This window comes from Schistosoma haematobium, chromosome 5 (assembly GCF_000699445.3).
Source record: "Schistosoma haematobium chromosome 5, whole genome shotgun sequence".
Taxonomy (NCBI): domain Eukaryota; kingdom Metazoa; phylum Platyhelminthes; class Trematoda; order Strigeidida; family Schistosomatidae; genus Schistosoma; species Schistosoma haematobium.
The window spans coordinates 17,542,260-17,562,612 of record NC_067200.1 but is presented as its reverse complement, the minus strand read 5'-3'; the positions used below and the strand labels follow the sequence as shown (position 1 = coordinate 17,562,612).

General features: G+C 34.3%; 1 protein-coding gene across 1 annotated transcript in view; it reads right to left on the bottom strand.

The window, feature by feature from the left end:
- Window positions 1–659: 659 nt before the first annotated feature.
- Window positions 660–20,353, bottom strand: part of GBF1 (G-box binding factor) — a 37,125-nt gene continuing 17,431 nt past the window's right edge. Inside the window, exons 12-22 of the mRNA XM_051208376.1 lie at window positions 17,802–18,074; window positions 16,541–16,860; window positions 15,917–16,289; window positions 14,732–15,319; window positions 11,404–11,809; window positions 9,089–9,531; window positions 8,098–8,388; window positions 5,658–5,999; window positions 4,231–4,530; window positions 2,318–2,630; window positions 660–1,288 (exon numbers count right to left, since the gene is read on the bottom strand). Of these exons, the coding sequence (XP_051065055.1) occupies window positions 1,110–1,288; window positions 2,318–2,630; window positions 4,231–4,530; window positions 5,658–5,999; window positions 8,098–8,388; window positions 9,089–9,531; window positions 11,404–11,809; window positions 14,732–15,319; window positions 15,917–16,289; window positions 16,541–16,860; window positions 17,802–18,074 (3,828 nt within the window). The 3' untranslated portion in view covers window positions 660–1,109. The remainder of the gene's footprint in view (window positions 1,289–2,317; window positions 2,631–4,230; window positions 4,531–5,657; window positions 6,000–8,097; window positions 8,389–9,088; window positions 9,532–11,403; window positions 11,810–14,731; window positions 15,320–15,916; window positions 16,290–16,540; window positions 16,861–17,801; window positions 18,075–20,353) is intronic.

Here is a 20,353-nt window from a genome sequence, read left to right as displayed (position 1 = left end):
TATTTTGTTAACGCACCAGATCTATATTTCTTGAAATGAGATTTCATATTAATCTATGATTTATGTTTAGGGTAAAATTTAGAACAAATCTACTATTCAATCTGCTGTTATGATTGTCGACTCGATTTGTATGCGTTCGATGAATATTATGACTTAATGTATTGGTTATTGCCGATTAATCGTTTTTCATATCCTGACTATAATTTATCAGTCCTATTAATAGTGTAGCTGAACTAAACGACCTAAACAGAAGTTATCCATCTGTCTTCTCGTCATTTACGTCCTAAACACTTGGGACCTAGTTCAATTGAAGAATATCTATATTTTGTTCATGTTCTAACATAACAGATGATAAGTTACAATTGAATCATTTTGTGTTCCTTTTGTTTGTATCATGTAAGGTACATTCAATGATACTGTTATAAAATCTACGTTATTTCAATTGTTTAAAATGAGTTACTTTCAGTGAGTTTCTTCAATGAATATGATTCACTTGAGCTACAAATCTTCTTCACCATCTGGATGATTTCCAGATGGATTATTTCTTATTTAAAAAAAGGTAGATCATTTTTGTTATCTTCAATTTTATTTATGAATGAAACAATTTAGAAGAAAAAGAAGAAAACAATGATGGAAATGATCACCATAAAAAATAAATAGTCGACTATACTCAAAAGTATTTGTACAGTAGTAGTAATAGTAGTGGTAGTAACGAAAAATATACGTGTGTGTGTGTGTGTATACAATGTGTGTGTATTATATCCATTCTCCAATATACGAATGGTTCCTTTAAAATTCTAAGATGAAAACAATATGACATTCAGATCAAAAGAAGCCGTTGAATAGATCATAATCATGTGATTGGACAGAAGGGGGCGAGAATAAACAACTAGCACAATCACAACTTGGAATAATGAAACTGAAAATTGTTTCTATGATAATTATACTACTTTATATTCTTATTAGTAGACAATAATCATATATAAAAACGGATTATTTTTTTAAGGGATAGAAAGACTTAGCTCTATACATGAGAGAATAAGAAAGTGCACACCTCATATACATCGGGGATAATTAATATCTAACAATTTTGTTGTTGCCTTCGCTTCCTATAAATTGTAGATTGTTGAAAAATTTTGCTTTGGTGTTGCCATTTCAGATAATTCCACTGATGATTTATTAGTGTCATGAATTGAACATTGTTCCACCATTATAGGAGTATCGGAATGATTGACGTCATTATGTAATTTAGTTTCAGTAGTTGACTCTGACGTTTGTGCATATAAAACTATTAAAAAAACCAAGAAATATGTAATCAAGTTAAAGTACTATTGTGATTGGGTAATTGGGAATATGAACGACATACAATAAATATATATGTATATATATTTAATGATCATAAGTTAAACAACCTTCATTTAAATCCTAGAAACAGACTGCCCCCAAATGCCATGGTACGGTTGAGAGTGAGAAGAATCAGCTCTGCCTCTCGAAATGCTCTCACATGGCCACGCACATACAACCACTGCCAAGGAAGACCTACTCACTGCCTTCCCATGGTATTACTGTTGTTTACGCAATTGAAAGAACGAAAAGCGAATGTTCGCTGTTTTAACCGGGTCGGTGGACACGGAGGGTCTACACAGGAGAGTTGAGAAACCCTCATTCCAAATCAATGGTCTACATGGGTTCCAGGATCCTGAAGGAACAAAAGGCGTATGAATCAACCGTTGGTTGGTTCATCTCCTGACGTTGCTCTACTGTCTTGTGGGTTAAACTGTTTGGTTAAAGGCTCCGGGTGTGGCTCCCTACGAAAACCACTTGCTTTGGTCTGGGCATCCGGGCAGTATCTCAACTCTTACACTAATCATATGATTTATGTGGTGCATATCTATTTGTTGCCTCTTTGTATCAATGTTTATGTGTTTAAATAAATAAAATAAATAGAAACATATTAGTCTTTTCCTCGAATTCCTTTTCAAGGCAAAACACTACTTCTTTGAGATCACGTGCCGATGCAACTCAGACAACCATCGAAAAGCAGGAAACACTGGAGAGCAGTTTTGTTTAAATATAGGACTACTCAGTAGTGAGTATTCACGACATCCTACTGGGAATCAAACCAATGACCTTCAGGTCTTGCCTTCCGATCACTAAATCGGCATCTAACATCGTGCAACAACAATAGTCTTCTATACTGAAGAAAATAGTTGACAACATAAAAATATGTTGTTATAAACACAGATATATTTTATTCTGTAGTACCCTGGGACTACAGTCCTTTCGAACTATGTATATTTTCACTAAAAGTACTTACCTTCATTAACTGCATTTACATTATCATGATTCATTGACGATTCATGAGTGAGTTCATCATCAGGTCCAGTTATAACTGGTGGATCATTTGAATTAGTAATAACATTAGTCATATTTGTTTCTGGTGAATTATTTGGAAATAATTGTTCTAATAATTCAGGAAGAAAACTGGATAAATGTTTTTCAGTTAATTCCCATAGAATAGCTGAATTTGAATTTGGATTAGAATCTTTAATTAGAATTGGATTGAGATCATGTGTTCCAGTGCACATGACTAATAACACATTCTTTAATGATTCACGTACAGCATCGGTCTTTAATTAGAACAAAAATGTTATCAATTTAAAGATTTTCCAAGTTAAATGATAGTAATCGATAAATCTAATGTTTAACAATGTGGATTGGATGTGCTCATCAGATCTAAACTACTTTGACATCACAGATAATCAATTATAAATTAGCCTAGCTTGAAAACATTCATCTTAATCTACATGGAATGGTGAATAATCTATATCTTATTGGTTTGAATGTTATGGGCTTAGTCTTACAGAAAAATATGAATGTGATGTATGTGATAACAAGTTCAATCATTTGAAACCGAATAGGCAACTTATAACTTTTGCCTTGGAGAGTTAATAAAGTAATAGTGAATTCCAATGGATCTATTAGTAAATGTCAAGTTGATTGATATAATGGACAGGTCATTAATCCTAATGTAACACAACAATAAATTATTGAGTCACCTAGGTGAAATTAACACAAACCTTGGCATTGAGTGACTAAACATAAGCTTAATTAACAGAACTTCAACCTCAACGTTATTCATTCAAAGTGATAAGTGTAATATCTCGATGAGAATAATGAATAGTAAATTTTGGGATGCACTTATGCACCAATACTATATGTATAATTGTTAAGTAACTAAACTATTCATATTCGTGCTCTTCTTATTATGAGCTTTATTTTGACCTATGAACTATTATTATACGTTTTACCATTCTTGAATTATGCCCTGTCTATTAATCACTACCTCCCTTATTCAAAGCCATTTTTGGCCAAATCTTGTACAAATGTTGTTTTCTATTTTATGGTATGTTGTGGTCTGTCTGATTGGTATATAAACTCAGTATGTTTGAAATACATGATTCATATCGCAGAGGCTGGGATTGGTGTTCTGGACTTAACTGGCTGGGCTAGGCAGGAAGCAGGACCAATAAATACTCTAGACTGCTCGTACGTGTTTTATGCATCATTGGTTCGATCGATAATTCACTGTACTCTAATTGGTGGTACCATTACGTTATATATTAAAAGGGCACATAGGCCACAAGTTATAACAATAAGTGAATTTGAGAGATAATTGTCATAATAAAGTAAGGTTTTACTTTAGATGGCGATATATGAATCAAGTATTGTAAGAAAAAACAAATAAAAATTAGATATGTTATTTGCGTTATTAGTGAGACAGAAATGAAAAACGAGTACTTAAATCATATGATTATCGGTTAGTTAGTAACATGCTACCTAATTGATAATGTGACAGAACTGTAAACTAAGGCATTCAATATCCTATTATAGTCGATTGGAACTAGACCACCATGGAAAACCTGGGGGCACTGGACGGTCGTTTCGTCCTAGTGTGGGACTCCTCAGCAGTGCGCACCCACGATCCCGCCCTCCGCAAGATTCGAACCCAGGAACTATCAGTTCCGTGCCAGGCGCTTAACCAACTAGACCACTGAGCTGGCCGGCATCCAACGGTGTTAATGTCTAACTTCAACCAATCCTATTTATAAAGTTGAAATTATCTACACTATTTCATCATATTTCATAAAATGAATTACGGTATTGTATATTACACGAAGAAATATCAATTGAATCATCCATAACAAACTTTAAATAAACATGATTTACCAATGAATCAGAATTACTACTAGCCAATATATATTGTTCCATATAAGCAAGCATACGTATCCATAATGTATTAAATGTATCTAATTCATATAATGGACGAAGATGTTGTAAATAAACTTTAGTTAATAATGGAATAGCTCGCATACGTGGATCAGCAAATTCAACAGCATGTAAATGATGAGCATATCCAGTGTTGTAATTATGATTATGATTAATATCATGTAAATTTCTTGAATTCGTTGTAAACACTTCTTCAAGTGTAATACTATCTAAGAAACCAGATAATAAAGGGAATAGAACCTAAAGGAAAAAATATATTTATGACAAAAAAAAAGAAACGAATTATTTATACATGACAATTGAATGGTAGAAGAAAATGACTTCATTTCAATATCTGAATGAATAACTACTCAATAGAGAAATTCAAGTTATAACATTTTAAATTATTGATTCTATGCAAAGATGAATGGTGGCGCGTTCCATTCTATTTGAGACTAGTCAGCTGGATGTGCCTACACTGGCTAAGCACTATCTATATTTGTTTAAAATGCTTGTGATTTAAAGCTATATAGAGGTAATCTGCATAGAATGCACATATGCCAATAAGAGACTGATCAATTGCAGTCCTAAATAACAATGAGAAGATACAAGTAAAAATAACATCAAGTGAATTTATTGATTTTATGGTTTAATGTGTGAAATAGGATAAAGAACATCATCAAAAGATGAACTTGCATGGTAATTAGAACACATAAAAGTGTATTTTAATCAATCGAAATAAACCACTTGGTTTCGGAAAAAAGTTGTATTCATTAACTTCCAACTAATATTGATTACTTCCAGGGTGGCCTGTTTGAATATCTGGGTTATCTACTCTTGACATCTGAATATTTCAACAAGTTATCTGTGTTTTTTTTTTGTTTTGTTTTAATACATCATTATGTCAATTAATTGCATGACCTATTCAGATACGTTTATGACCTTTCGGTGTATAGGTTACAAAAAGCACAATCAGCGACATCGTGATGGCTGGCAATATACACTAAAAAGAATGGACATTATTCAGATGTCGATTCCTGGACTGTTTACATCTAACTGGCAATATAATATTGATTAAAGCCATTAGTAATAATAATAATACTCTTGAAAGTAGTGAGCCTATAATTTATGGACGACCTTTAAACGACTCTAGACTGACATTGAAAGTGTCCACTTAATAACTAGGACTAAATGAGATTTATAAACCTGTGTGAGGAATTCCAATTACGATTTACAGTTGAATAATAACATTAGTAATTACATTTGGGGCTTTCATCATGAACTGACATCAGCATGAATGAAATCCGTGCTAAAATCCTTCGTCCATAAATTATAGTCTTAACTTAAACACATATATATATTAGTTAAATAAAGTTTTATTCTCTTACTTCATTAAAACAATTTTCCCATTGTTTCCCATTTAATAAATGTAAAGTTGGTGATAATAATGCTTTTTGTAAATAAGTTAATGCATCTGTTCTAACATCACGACGTAGATCAGAACATAATCTAGCTGTAGATTGTAATAATGGACGCCAACAAATATTCCATAAATGATCTAAATTGATTGAATTAATATTTGTATTTATTATTCCAATATTATCTTGTTGATTATTTGTTAATTCATCATTTACTATAATAGATGAATTCAATTGACCAGGATTAATTCTTGTCCATTCTCTGTATATTGAAGTGGCACGTGTAAATAATATATTAATCAAATCTAGAATCTAGAAAAATAGGTGGCAAAAAAGGGAAGACATAACATATCATATACAAGACAACATATAGATATATTTATTTTCAATAGTTGAGATCATGAGTCAAGTGCAGCTAGATCACAATGGGAAACCTGGAAGCGTTAGACGACCGTTTCATCTTATTGTGGGACTCCTTAGCAGTGAGATAGTAATTCATTGAAAACAATGGTAGATGTGTCACTCAATTTCGTGAATTAGTTGAAGTCAGACATTAACACCGTTGGATACCGGCCATCTCAGTGGTCTAAAGGTTAAACGTTCGCGCACGAGACTGATAGATCCTGGGTTGCGACCACGCGAGGTGGGATCGAGGATAGGCACTGCTGAGGAGTCCCACAACAGGACGAAACGGTCGTCCAGTGCTTCTGTAATGAATAAGGACACTAGTGGGCACAATCAAATGTATTTGAACACAAAATTACAGAATATCTCATTAAAATCTGAGAACAATACAATAGTTAATTTGCAAAATATCAGTCAATTGTCTCAAAACTGACTGTTGCTTTTGCAAATATCAGTCCATTGTCTTAGATTTAATTGTTCCTGCATTTTCATACTATTTACTTTCCGCTCCCGTTCTTTCCTCTTCGATCTTCTACTGAAATACATTCTATTCCTGACTATCGTTATATACTACTTATGTGTATATAAGTAGCATCAACTGACTCATGATCTCAACTATTGAAATTACCATAATATCCACAAAAAACCCTTCTGATATATTTATTTGTCAGACATTTAAGATATTATAAGAATCTGAATACAAATTCATGAAAACGAATTCTGTCATTTGCATCTTGTAATCATATATAGAGCACGTAATTAAATTTCATATTGGTGAGTTAGTAAGTCTTGCACATGGATGACGTATACATCGAATTTTGCACCCCTTAAACTTTAGATAGGAAAAAAGTACTAGGAAGCTATGTTACAAAGTAAGATACTCGACAACTGAGACACTATAAAAAAAACAGCTCTACTCAATTCCAGCAACACAACTACTCCAAAAGATCAATCTTGTTAAGATTTATTGAATAAAACCGAAAAAGATTGAATTTACAACCAATCCATGTCAGTTACATTATAATCAAGTGATTACCAATTGCAAAGTTTCTCCTTATACGTTGTACTTAGAAACATAGCATCCATTCAAGCATAAAAATACAAATAAATTGAGCATTGGGTAAAAAGTTAATAACAAATATATTTTTTGTTTGATCGTAATGAGTAGAAAAATTGTATTTTTGACGTTTCGTGACTCAATGTAAAACACTTCTTCAGACTAAATGAAAGTTACACTTGGAATATTAGACAACTCACAAAACAAGGGTATTTTTATAATTATGTATGACACTGAGATCCAGACTCTATAATCATTTGATGCTGAGATAAAACATACACCTAGAAGTCAACGTTTGCTAGATTTCTATGAACGCTCGATACTTCCTCTAAAAACTCTTCAGAAGCTAGAAAAAAGTGCTACAAATACTTCGACTAAACAGCACTCTTTGGAAGCTTCCAAGCGGAATCTAGATAATGGTGATTCATTGATCGAAGTGGGTTATAAGTAAGCATCAAACGATCAAGTAAACCAAGTAATGTCTGTAGAGTCAATCAACTTTAAGAGAATTTTGGGATCTCAGTGTCATGTGTAGTTATCAAAATACCCTTGTTTTTGTGTGTATTTCTATTACTTGAAGTATAACTTCCTATGCTTCTGCATTTCTTTTCTATTCAGGATTTAGGAATGGAAATTTTTAGGGTCCAAGAAATGTCTTAGAAGTACTGAAAATAACTCTCAGTTAACGTTGGTCATTAAATTATGACTACTGATCAGGTAAAAAAAAATCTGGTATATACATTGTATTTCTGATAGAGTACTTGATTAATGATTGAATCAACTGTGAACTTATGGTTGATGCTTCGCAAAACTTTATCTACAATCCAACATTTGTTTTCTTTGCACTGAAAGATGTAAGTCATTCTTCAAATGTAGCAAGTAGCATATATGTATATACGAAGTAATATAAAATACTAACTAATTAAATTGAAATACATTACAATTTACCTGTACAGCAATGACACTAGTAATAGGACTAAGTACAGTTTCACTAAATACCACGCCTTTTTCAGATGTCTTCAATTTTCCATGCTCAAGATGTTGTTCAGTATCCGAATCTGAATCAGATAAGGCATAATTGGGACGATTCGTTGGAAACTTTAAATGATCAGAACGACGATGGTGTCCTGATTCCGTTTTAATATTATTATCATATGAAGATAAAACTCGATTATTTGCGTTTCTTGGAGGTAAATTAATGCAGGCTTCAACAAAAACACGTAATGCTTCAACAGCACACTAGGAGTAAACAAAATAAATATTGAAAAAACCTAATTAGAAATATATATATGCACGATCATTCTACTCAAGCATTGAAGACCCTTATTCGGCTTTAGCCTTTTAGTGTTGCATAGTTTGTTGGGCTAAACATGAGAATGTGATTGTAACTAAATCGGACTGACAGACCATAAAAATTCGAGAAATCACATTTCATGAAAGAAATGATATATTATAACCATGGATAAAACGTGTCCCTAGACCTCGAGAGATGTTGTCAAGGGATATTTGTGAATTATGCATATTTATTAAGTGAGTTTTTCAATTCGATTGTAAGTTCTACCTAATAGATTGGACCAATGACAAATCTAGCAAACGATAAGTGCCCATGATTCGCCAAGAAAAAGCTTTAGTTTTCAAGAGATAAGACACCAATGGTGGTTTAATTTTCTAACCGATGAACACACATACGTGTCGATTCGGTGAGTCGATCAACTTTCTTTCTCATGCTCGGTCTTTCCACTGGAGTAGTCGATTGGGATCGTGTATAGAAAGATTGTGTATTAGTATCAAGTCTCGGACACCGGGAGAAATTAGTGTGCGAACTAAATATCAGACTACTTACATGGCAACTTAAGTTAAAACATTCAACAGATAAGCATAAGGTTATGAGAGACTGCATAAACAATTGAAAACAATAGGAATGAAAATTATTACAAACCTCAAAGTTATCTGGTGTAATGTGGGCTGGATCACGAATTAAAAATGCTAAACAGTCAACAGCTTGTTCTAAAGTTACTGGATCACGTGAACCAATCACCACTTCGTAACTTAAAACCAAAGGAGATATAAGAAGAGATGATTTCTCCCATGTTGTTTGTGCCATTTTAGTAGGAAGCTTATGGATTACTTCATATGACTCTGAAACGTCTGTTATGTCATTTTCGATAACCTCTGATGATGAGTTTTTCTGGATTTGTTCACCATCATTTCCGGATACAGACATCTTCGAACTGGATAAGTGTAAAGATGATTTACTTGCTACTGCTGAAACCTCATGAACAGTATGATGTGTTTCACTATCGCTTGTATAACCACGACTAGATTTATACGGATTCGAAGGATGATTTACACTCATTTTTCGAGGAATATCTGAACTAGAATCTAAATGGATATATAAAAAACAACTTCGTTGTTAAGTGAATATGTAGCATTTACGTATAACGTGTAACATGTTGCAGATTTGAATGAAGTAGATTGTATTAGGACTGTAATTGGCCAGTCATTTATTGGTAAATGTCCATCCTATGCGGATTATTTCAAGACAGAAGCATTATAAACAGAGATGATGGTGGATAGCAGTAGGATCCAAGATGCATGTTTCGTCCTATTTGAGACTCGTTAGTAAAAGAGCTAATGGCATCCTGGACTCAGTAGATAAGTGAGTAACGTAATAGTGTTCGAGGGGACCGGCATTGGGTTCGAGTCCCAGAGTGCACATCAACTCTGGGACGCACTCAGCCAACGAATCCCAAATTGGACGAAACACGCGTCTTTGATTCTACTGTTAGCCACCATCATCTCTACCTATAACTTGTAGTATATTTAAGTAACTGAAAAATTCTAAAATCCTCGACTAAAACTTAATAAACTTTTTCCGAATATCTATGACGTGTATACGACATATCCATTAACTATTCAACTTGCAACTGTAATAAGAGTTAACTCTAAAACTGAATTAGCAAATTATGAATCTCTCGCAATAAAAAACCGATTGAACACATAAATATTGGTACAAGGGGTCACCAAATATATATGCGCCGCACAAAACAATGAGAATGGGGAGAAAAAAAAGATAAGGAGCGTAAAGAAAAAAAAGAAGAAGAGGAACAAAAACGACCAGATTAGTGTAAGGAAGTGTAATAATAATAATTATAATGGGGAAACGGAAAGGTACAATCAGAAGAAATCCTTCAGTTAAGGAAGATACAACCACTTTTTATGAAGAAAGTAAGAGAAGGGTACAGCAGGATCGCCATTGGCTTCTATTCTGAGCCGTATCTGATAACGTCTCTAACCACTGTGCTGCATCAGCTCTCCGACTCCAACCAGGGAATCGTGAAGGACCTTTGCAGCTTTCTTTCATACCACGGCACCATGTCATACACTGACCACATTGAACAGATAAGAGTTTGACAAGAAGTGTTAAATGGACAAAACAATTAGTTCTTGAAAATTTCAATCATAAAAGAACTAGTCAGTTAACAATGATGACCATACTACTAACTTCTTTCCAATTTCATATACGAATGAAAAACAGAATACATCCAAAAAGTGGGATAAGTATAACGAAAAAAAACTTTATAGGCTAAAATGAATGTAGATATTATGTCAGGAAAAAAAAACAGGCTAATGATCAATTGCAGTTCTAACCATCAATGAAAAAATTCAAACAACCAATGTGTATAAAAGAAATCTTTGTGTTAAATACAAAGAAATAGTAAATTATTACCCTGATTCTTTGTTGACTTTTATTTGGACACATAAATATTGATACAAAATGGCATCGAATACATATGCATTACACAAGTCACTTGATTTGTGAGTGGGTTGGGATACTGCCTGGGTGCCCAAACTGAAGCAGGTAGGTTTTTTCTTAGCAGGGTCACATCCGGAGCCTTCGACCTAAAGGTCTAGTCCACAAGGCAATAGTGCAACGTCAAGCGATGAAGTACCACGGTAGCCGGTTACCAACAATAAGTTCATGTTCCATTTGTTCCCTCAGGATCCTGGAGTTTGTGTGTACCATTGGTTTGGAATCAGAGTTTTCCAATTCCTTAATGATATGATTTAACTAAACCAGCATTGTGTAATGAATAAATATTCTTAAAACCATGTCAAATAAGTTTGCTAGTGATTGAAGTATATACATATGAAAAGTGAAGTAAACTAAACAACTTATTGATAATAGGATCATCATTATCAGCCACATGGATAAATCAGAAGAAAAACAGTGGTAGCTCAAAATTAACTTACATGAGAACTTCTCTTCACTATTACATTTCGCTATTGTTGTACCCGTTAAAAGCATATTAGCTCTTCGACCAGCTCCACATATCTCTAATAAACCAAAAATAAGTTTCCAATCAGTAGTTGGGTCTGGTAGATCAGCAGCATGATTTCTTAATAAATCAGTTAAACCATTAATCACTTGTCGAGCAACACGTGAACCATGTTTAAACAATAATAATAAAGATGAATTATTACTACTACCACTATTGTTAACAAAGAATGTAGAAGATTTTTTATGTGTATGACGTGAATTTGATAATTTAGGCGAAGAAATACTTGCTTGTGATGATGATGTTAATGATGATAGATTAACAGAATACATAAGATATTCACCATGATTTAGTAATAACCAATAAAGTGTTGCAAAGATCTGAAATTTTTTTTTAAAGATAATGAAAGAAAAATGAACTATTTATTAAAACCAATAAATTGATGATTGAAATAATGATAAAGAAAAAAAAAACAACAACAATAAACTAAAAACTTAAACGGCGAGACTCTAATTTAGGGACGAACCTTGAACGAATCTTAAATGACTTTGACAATTATTAGCCAATCAGAAGACAGTTAGTATAAAATGAAAATATATTATAAATAATAAATTACAGTGGATATTCTTCTTTTACATGATTTAAAAACTTGTTAAGGTTTAATAAAGGTTCAGAGGTTCTGATTTCATAATGCATATGGTATAGAAACTCGTCCATAGGGTTAGGTTAAGGTTAGAGGTTAGAGTGCTGAGAAGCGATCGGTTTACAACGGATTTTAGAGGTTAGGGTTAGGGTTAGTGTAGGGATTACAGTTAGGGTCAGGGTTTAGGTTAGGGTTAGGGTTGTAGCCTCTCAATAAACACCCTAACCCTATGGACGAGTTTCTATACCGTATGCATTATGAATTCAGAACTTCTGAGCCTTTATCAAACCTTAACAAGTTTTTTAATCATGTAAAAGAAGAATGTCCACTGTAATTCATTACTTTTTTGTAATATATTTTTACTTTATACTGTCTTCTGATTGGCTAATAACTGAAATTGCTCAAACGCCTCTCATTGGCTCGTCCCTAAATTAGAGTCTCGCCGTCCCATCTGTTGTAGCCTCTCATTAACCACCTCCTCTCTAAAATCCGCTGTGAAGCGATCGTTACCATCGCGTGTTGAACTTGGCTCCGTGACCTTGAAATTGCTCAAACGCTTCTGACTGGCTCGTCCCTAAATTAGTCTCGCCACTTAAACTCTTATCTTACTATTTCTGAAAAATCAGTTATTCAATAATAATACTTTTATAATGCATTGAAATTGGCCGACAAAAGGTTGAAAACAAAACAATCACTTTAAAATTTTAAGAATTATACTGTCATTGTCACCCGGACTGTGTATGAAGAGTTTTTATTTCGGTAGCCTGTAACTCTTCCAGAGTTACGGCCGGTCCCAAGCCCGGGTAAACGAATAGGGTTGGGTATGGGGTTAGCGACCTCATTTCGTAGAAAAAATAACTCGCTAAAAAAACGCTAACCAGAAAAAAATAATATGGGAACATAATATGACTACTGTCGGAATGGTAATTTGTGGAGACTAGGAATTTTAATAGTTGAATTTATGAATCGATCTAAACTAGACCATCATCGAAAACCTGGAAGCACTGGATGACCGTTTTGTCTTAATATGGGACTCCTCAACAGTGCATATCCACGATCCCGCACATAGGACTCGAAACAAGGACTATCGGCCTTGTGCAGGAACGCTTACTCTAGTGACTACTGAAACAGCATCTAACGGTGTTAATGTCTAACATCATAGCATAATTATTACCGATGGTATAAATTAAGTGTTCATTGGTACATGTCACTATATTAATACTTAACTATAGATTATTCAAGGAGATTAGATATGCTTTGAGGTTTTAATTATCAAAATATCATTATAGTCATCTTGTATGGAAATTATATTAGTATGATACAAGAAAACTATGGAGATATTCTACTGATTTCTAAAATGACCTATAAACATGTTATATTTATACAAATTTCAATGAAAATCACTTCTGTATTTGGAAAAAACCAACAACAAAAAAAGATTACCGGTGAGCTACAATCCCATATTTAATAAGGATTTTTTTTCTGAAGTGAATATATGAATTACTTAAAAGCCTACTTACTACCATTGTCACTGAGTTATCAATAAAATAAGATCTGACACTGAATATGAATCAGGTCATATCGCCACAATGTATCAGTGAAGTAGGCTCAGATAAGAATAAGTCATTTGAGGTATTTAAAACAATTTAGATAACACCGATAGGTGGATAGGATTTCCATCAGTGACTGAAATATCATTTAACAATAGTTCAATACATACGACTACGCTATAAACTGAACAAACGTGAGTGATATATAGAGTCTGAACACCGATTATCACGACGTGCAATGCTAACCGGTGTTGGAGATGGTTGGAAGAAAGTTAAGGGTGGCCAAACAGAAACCTGGCATCAGTCATTGAAGTCACTAACTTCTAGTCTGAGTCATCTTGGTAGATGCAGACTACTCGGTTGGGGTCCGCGTGACTATCGTAACGAATGGTTGGAAACTCTTGGTGACATGGTTCAGAATCGATCACAATGGCGTAGGTGTATATATTCTCTGTCTTCCCTTAAACTATGAGATTAAAATTGCTTCATATCTTCCTTTCTACGAACTAATTCTTTGTTCCTGTACTATATCCTTATTGCAATCTTTCTTTTATATATTACCTCCTCTGAATTAACTACTTCTATGAATTCGGTGTCCATCTTGTTGTGTTAATGAGGTATGACAAATTGGAGCGATGCATATATGTGCCTTGTCCTACGTTGTAGCTGACTGATATGTAGAGTCAAATTTTAAAAGCCATAGACCTTGAAAAACCAACTTCAAAGGCAAAACATATATTAATATAAAATATGAAAGGGATGAAATTATCAAAACTGTTTATATCGGTACACTAACACAAAAAACTCTAAACCAAATGTATCACAAGCTTTTTTTAAGCAAAGATGGATAGTGGCTAGCAGTGAAATCCAGGACGCGCGTTTCGTCCTATTTGGGACTCGTCAGCTGGATGTACCTGCATCCCAGAGCTGATGTTCAATCCGCACAGGATGCACATATACCAATATGAGACTGATCAATAACAATGGGAAGATACAAGTAAAAAAACAGCAAATGTGTCACATTCAGAAAAAAAACATCGTGATTCTTATATTACATAGGATTACTTTAAAATAAAATATTGGAAAGGTCATATACAAAAAAAACCAACTTGACTGGTTACTTCATGTCGACGTAGTAAACAGATGGCTAGACGTAGGAAACCAACAATCACTCTTTCAACAAGGAGATTTGAAGAACGTGCAGACAACAGTAGATCAACAAGGTAATATCTGACTAGTGACCAGAAACATACCAACCGATCACGATTACGCATTAATACACGAATAAGTAGTTCTAGACAGAATACACGACAATCATCCGACGAAGTAACACCGGTGGCAGTGAATGGTGAATAATATGATGTACTACCATTACCAGTCCATTGTATTGATGCTGCTGGAGTAGGGGGCGGAAATACGTGCATTGTTGAATTATGTTGACTCTGATCTTGAGATGAAACGCCTATATTCGATACTTCAGTCTCTGTTAAGGTGGTACTAGGTAAAGAACTTGAATCGATTGGTGCTAATGATGATGATGATAAACCTGAATCAATATTTAAACATGAACTTTGTACCGACCGATCTGAGGGATGAGAATTATCATGCTGTAAACTTTCCACAGAGAAAACGGAATTAGAAACAAAATTATGTGAAAGCGTAGTATAAGAATCCCCTCGTGTAGCACATAACAGAGCCTGTAAGAGTGTTGAAAAAAAAACGAAGACAAACAAATTCTAGACAAAATTCGATATTCATTCAAAATAAAAATCAGAATTCCTATTTAGGCAATAACAATCAGAGATTACTTTACTAATCAGTATTTATTTATGAACCTATGGTTCGTCACCAGCTGCTATGGGACTGCATCTCCTTACGTTGCTCCACTGCCTTGTGGATTAGACCTCTAGGTCAAAGGCTCGGGGAGTGGCCTCCTAAGGAAACTGCTTGCTTTGGTTTGAGTGCCCGGGCAGTATCCCAGCTCACACAGAAATAGAATGACGATGTGTGGAGCATGTATATGTGGTGTCTTATTGTAGCAATGTTTATGTGTTTAAATAGATAATAATAATAATAAAGTTACTCCCTATCAATCAAGGCATACTAAGTTTGACATAGAAAACATATGGTTAATCTAATACAGTTGATAAAAGTAAAGGTGAGACAATTGATCTGTGTTTACCAATCGAGATCATCTATCCAACGAAAAATCAATAAGTCCCAATAAACAATAAATATCGATAGAGAAATATATACCTCACTCCAAAAAATCAAAAAAATCAAACTCAACATACCTTAATTAGTTCAGTTAATGAAGCGTCAACTAAGAATTTACTGTCTTCAATTAATTGATCAATACGACATTGAATAACAATGTCCGAAGCTAATCGAGAAGATGTTTGTGCATCTAACTGACTACGATTAACATATGATAATAAATGATTTTGATTAATTAATAAATTATTATTGAATAATTTGCTTTCATCAGGATTTGCCATCTTCAATGATTGATAATCAAGTGATGAAGATATTTCAATATCTTTACTTAAAATGATCTCATCATTTTCATCTTCATTATCATTTTCATCATCTTCTTCATCACCAGAACCAATCCATGAAGATCCAGTAGTTAAATATTGATAGAATGAACTGAATACACCTAATTCACTAATAATTGATTGAAGGACAAAAAGACGAACATAACGAATTTAAAAAAAAGAACGTTATCAGTAAACATGTAAATCAATATTTCATAGAACATTTAAAAGAACGATCGTAATTACAGATCAGCCTACCATTGAAAGTTATATATATATATATATATATATATATATATATATATATATATATATATATAGACTAAGATTAGGCACATGAAATCAAGAAGCTATTGTAAGTGAAAATTTGAAGCAACTTACCGATTATTATTAGTGTTTTGTAAACAGGATGCTTTTTGACGGCGTCTGTGCGAATGACGTGAATTTTTTGATTCCTTCTTTATAGGTATACAGCCTTTTGTAGTTATATAAACTTTACGAGAAGATGCTAGAAAGTCTTGTGATTCAAGTAGTTCATTGGGTAAAAGATTTGCACGAAACAATTGTAATAAACAGTCTAACAATGAATGCCACCCATAACGTAAAATATCTGCATGTCTAGATGAAATAGTAAACACTAAATAAAGCGCTAAACAAGCTTTTGTATTGCGTCCAAGCATAATTGGTAAATTTGTAGGATTCTAAAATGTGAAATAACATAACCAAAAAAGAAAATCATATTAATGTGTCGGATAGTGTAAATATGTTGACATAGTTCAACTTGTACTAAGCTAAACAGCCCTGAAAACTACATTGGGATAAAAAGATATATACACAGACGAGTGAATAATATGCACAAACTTATGCATAACACTATGAATGATATTGATTGTGCGAATTTCGAAACCATTTATTAAATAAAACTTCAGTACATGACAGTTGTTTCAAATCCTTGGCTACACGGTTTATATTTGACTCCTCAGATGGCGTTCTGAGTGCGGAATCGTGGAGTCCCATTCTACGATGAAACGGCCATCCAGTGCTTCCAGGTTTTTAATAGTGATCTAACATTGATCGGCTCATGATCTCAACTATTCAACAGTTTCATTCAAGGCGCAAATATTCTCATGTTTTAGCATATTTACATTTCATTATTTGTATGATAAAATATTCAAAGCAGAAAAATGACCAGACAAAAACCTGGCGTCAGTCATTGAAGTCACTAACTTCTAGTCTGAGTCATCTTGGTAGATGCAGACTACTCGGTTGGGGTCCGCGTGACTATCATAACCAATGGTTGGAGACTCTTGGTGACATGGTTCAGAATCGATCACAATGGCGTAGGTGTATATACTATCTCTCTTCCTTTAAACTATGAGATTGAAATTGCTTTATAACTTTCTTTCTACCAATTAATTATTCCATCCTGTACTATGTCCTTACATGCAATCTTTCTTTTACAAATTACCACCATTCAATTAACTACTTCTATGAATCCGGTGTTCATGTTGTTGTGTTAATGAAGTGTGGTAACTTGGACCGATGCATATATGTGCCTGGTCCTACGTTGTAGCTGACTGAATTGAAAATAATAATAACAATTAATAATAGTTCGAAAAGTAATTGAGACATAAACACTTACATCGTTAGCAGTTAATAAAGTTGTAAATTTACACAGAGAAATAACTAAATTGTCCAGTACATCACTCATTCCATAATAAGCAGCTATTGTGGCACATCGATTAAATCCATCAATCGCTTTAGATTGTACTTCAGGATCAGTAGTTTTATCAAAGATAAACGACAAAGCAGATACTGTAGGTCCCCAGATTAATTCAAATAGATCAGCATCAAATGCACCAGTTTGTACATGAATGAATAGGGCTTGTTTAGTGGATGAACGACGTAGAAGGCACTATGAAATAGTATTGTAGTGAACGAGAACATAAGTGGGGTACAATTGAATGTATTTGAACACAAAATTACAACACATCTTAGTAAAATCTGAGAACCATACAGTAAATACTTCATTTGCAAAATCTCAATCAGTTGTCTCAAACTGAACTGTTCCTTTTGCAAATATCAGTCAATCGTCTCACACTTTATTGTTCCTGCATTTTCATACCAATTGCTTTCTGTTCACGTTCTTTACTTCTCGACATTCTGCTAACGGACATTCTAAACTTCACTATAGTCACGTACTACTCATGTCGATATAAGTAGTACACAGTATATGAAGCTTACTTACGCCTGTCACTCCTCGTGAAGGAGCATAGGCCGCTCATCAGCATTCTCCATCCAACCCTATCCTGGGCAATCCTTTCCAACTTTTTCCAGTTGTTATTCATCCTTTTCATATCTGCTTCTATTTTCCGACGTAACGTGTTCTTCGGCCTTCCTCTTTTCCGCTTCCCTTGAGGATTCCAAGTTAGGGCTTGCCTCGTGATGCAGTTTGGTGATTTGCGTAATGTATGTCCTATCCATTTCCATCGTCTTTTCCTAATTTACTCTTCATCTGGAAGCCGATTTGTTCTCTCCCTGAGAAGGCTGTTGCTGATGGTATCCGGCCAATGAATGTTGAGTATCTTGCGTAGACAACCATTTATAAATACTTGTACATTCTTGATGTCGGTTGTTGTAGTTCTCCAAGTTTCAGCTCCATACAGTAGAACTGATTGTGTTGACGTTCGTATTGAAGATTGTGACTTTGATATTGGTTGAAAGTTGTTTTGAGTTCCATATGTTCTTCAAATGTAGGGATGCGGCCCTTCCTTTGCCAATCCTCGACTTTACGTCTGCATCTGAACCTCCTTGTTCATCGATGATGCTTCCCAGGTATGTGAAGGATTCTACATCTTCCAGAGTTTCGCCATCAAGAGTGATTGGATTGCTGTTCTTCGTTTCGAATTTGAGGACCTTGGTTTTCCCCTCGTGTATGTTGAGGCCTACTGATACAGAGACTGCTGAGACACTGGCCTTCGTTATCTGCATTTGTTCGTGTGTATGCGATAGGAGGGCTAGGTCATCTGTGAAGTCCAAATCGTCTAATTCAGTCTGAGCTGTCCATTGTATGCCATGTTTTCCCTCAGATGTCGAGGTCTTCATAATCCAGTCGACCACCAGAAGAGGAAGGGAGAGAGTAGACAGCCTTCTCTGACTCCGGTCCTTACTTGGAATCCATCTGTCAGCTGTCCTCCATGCACTACTTTGCACTGTAGTCCGTCGTATGAGCTGCGGATAATATTGACAATCTTCTCAGGAACTCTGTAGTATCGAAGAAGTTTCCATAACGTTTTACTATCTACATGGTCGAATGCCTTTTCATAATCAATGAAGTTAATGTACATTGAAGAGTTCCACTCAATTGTTCAACGATGATCCGTAGTGTCGCAATTTGGTCTGTGCACGACCGATCCTTACGGAATGCAGCTTGTTGTTCTTGAAGTTGGACGTCTACTGAATCTTTCATCCGATTCAGCAAAATTCTGTTAAAGACTTTTCCTGGTACTGACAGTAGTGTAATGCCTCTGTAGTTTTCACATTTGCTCAGGTCTCCTTTCTTTGGAATCTTGATGAGGTGTCATTCTTTCCAGTCCATCGGCACTTGTTCCTCCTCCCGAATCGTTTTGAATAGAAGGTGTGGCATGTTTGTAGTTACTTCGATGTCTGACTTCAGTGCTTCAGTTGGTTTATTGTCGGGTCCTGCTGGTTTCCCACTCTTGATTTGTCTGATGTCCATTCTGATTTCTTTCATCGTTGGTGGATTGACATCTATAGGAAGATTTGTGTGTGCTGCTTCGATGTTCAGTGGATATATGAAGCAGTATATATAAAGACACTTAAACAACTTAAATTATTTACATATATTTCTGTAGCGACTATAAGAATAGAAACTCATCTATGGCATATATCATATTATTATTATTATTACTATTATGGTTTGTATTAGTATTAATATTTACCCGTATTGTAATGATGTAACAAAATATTTGCAATTAAAATATGATTATTAAAATCCTGATTTGCCATTATTAACAAAAGAGTTGAATTGCAAAGTTTTTGCAAGTTATCAACTAAGTCCATTACCTGCTAACTCCATTAGGCTTATAATTATTAAAATAACTTAATTCTTCATTTTTATTTACCTTGTTGGTTAATGATAATAATGGTAATAGTAATAGTAAAAGCAGTAAT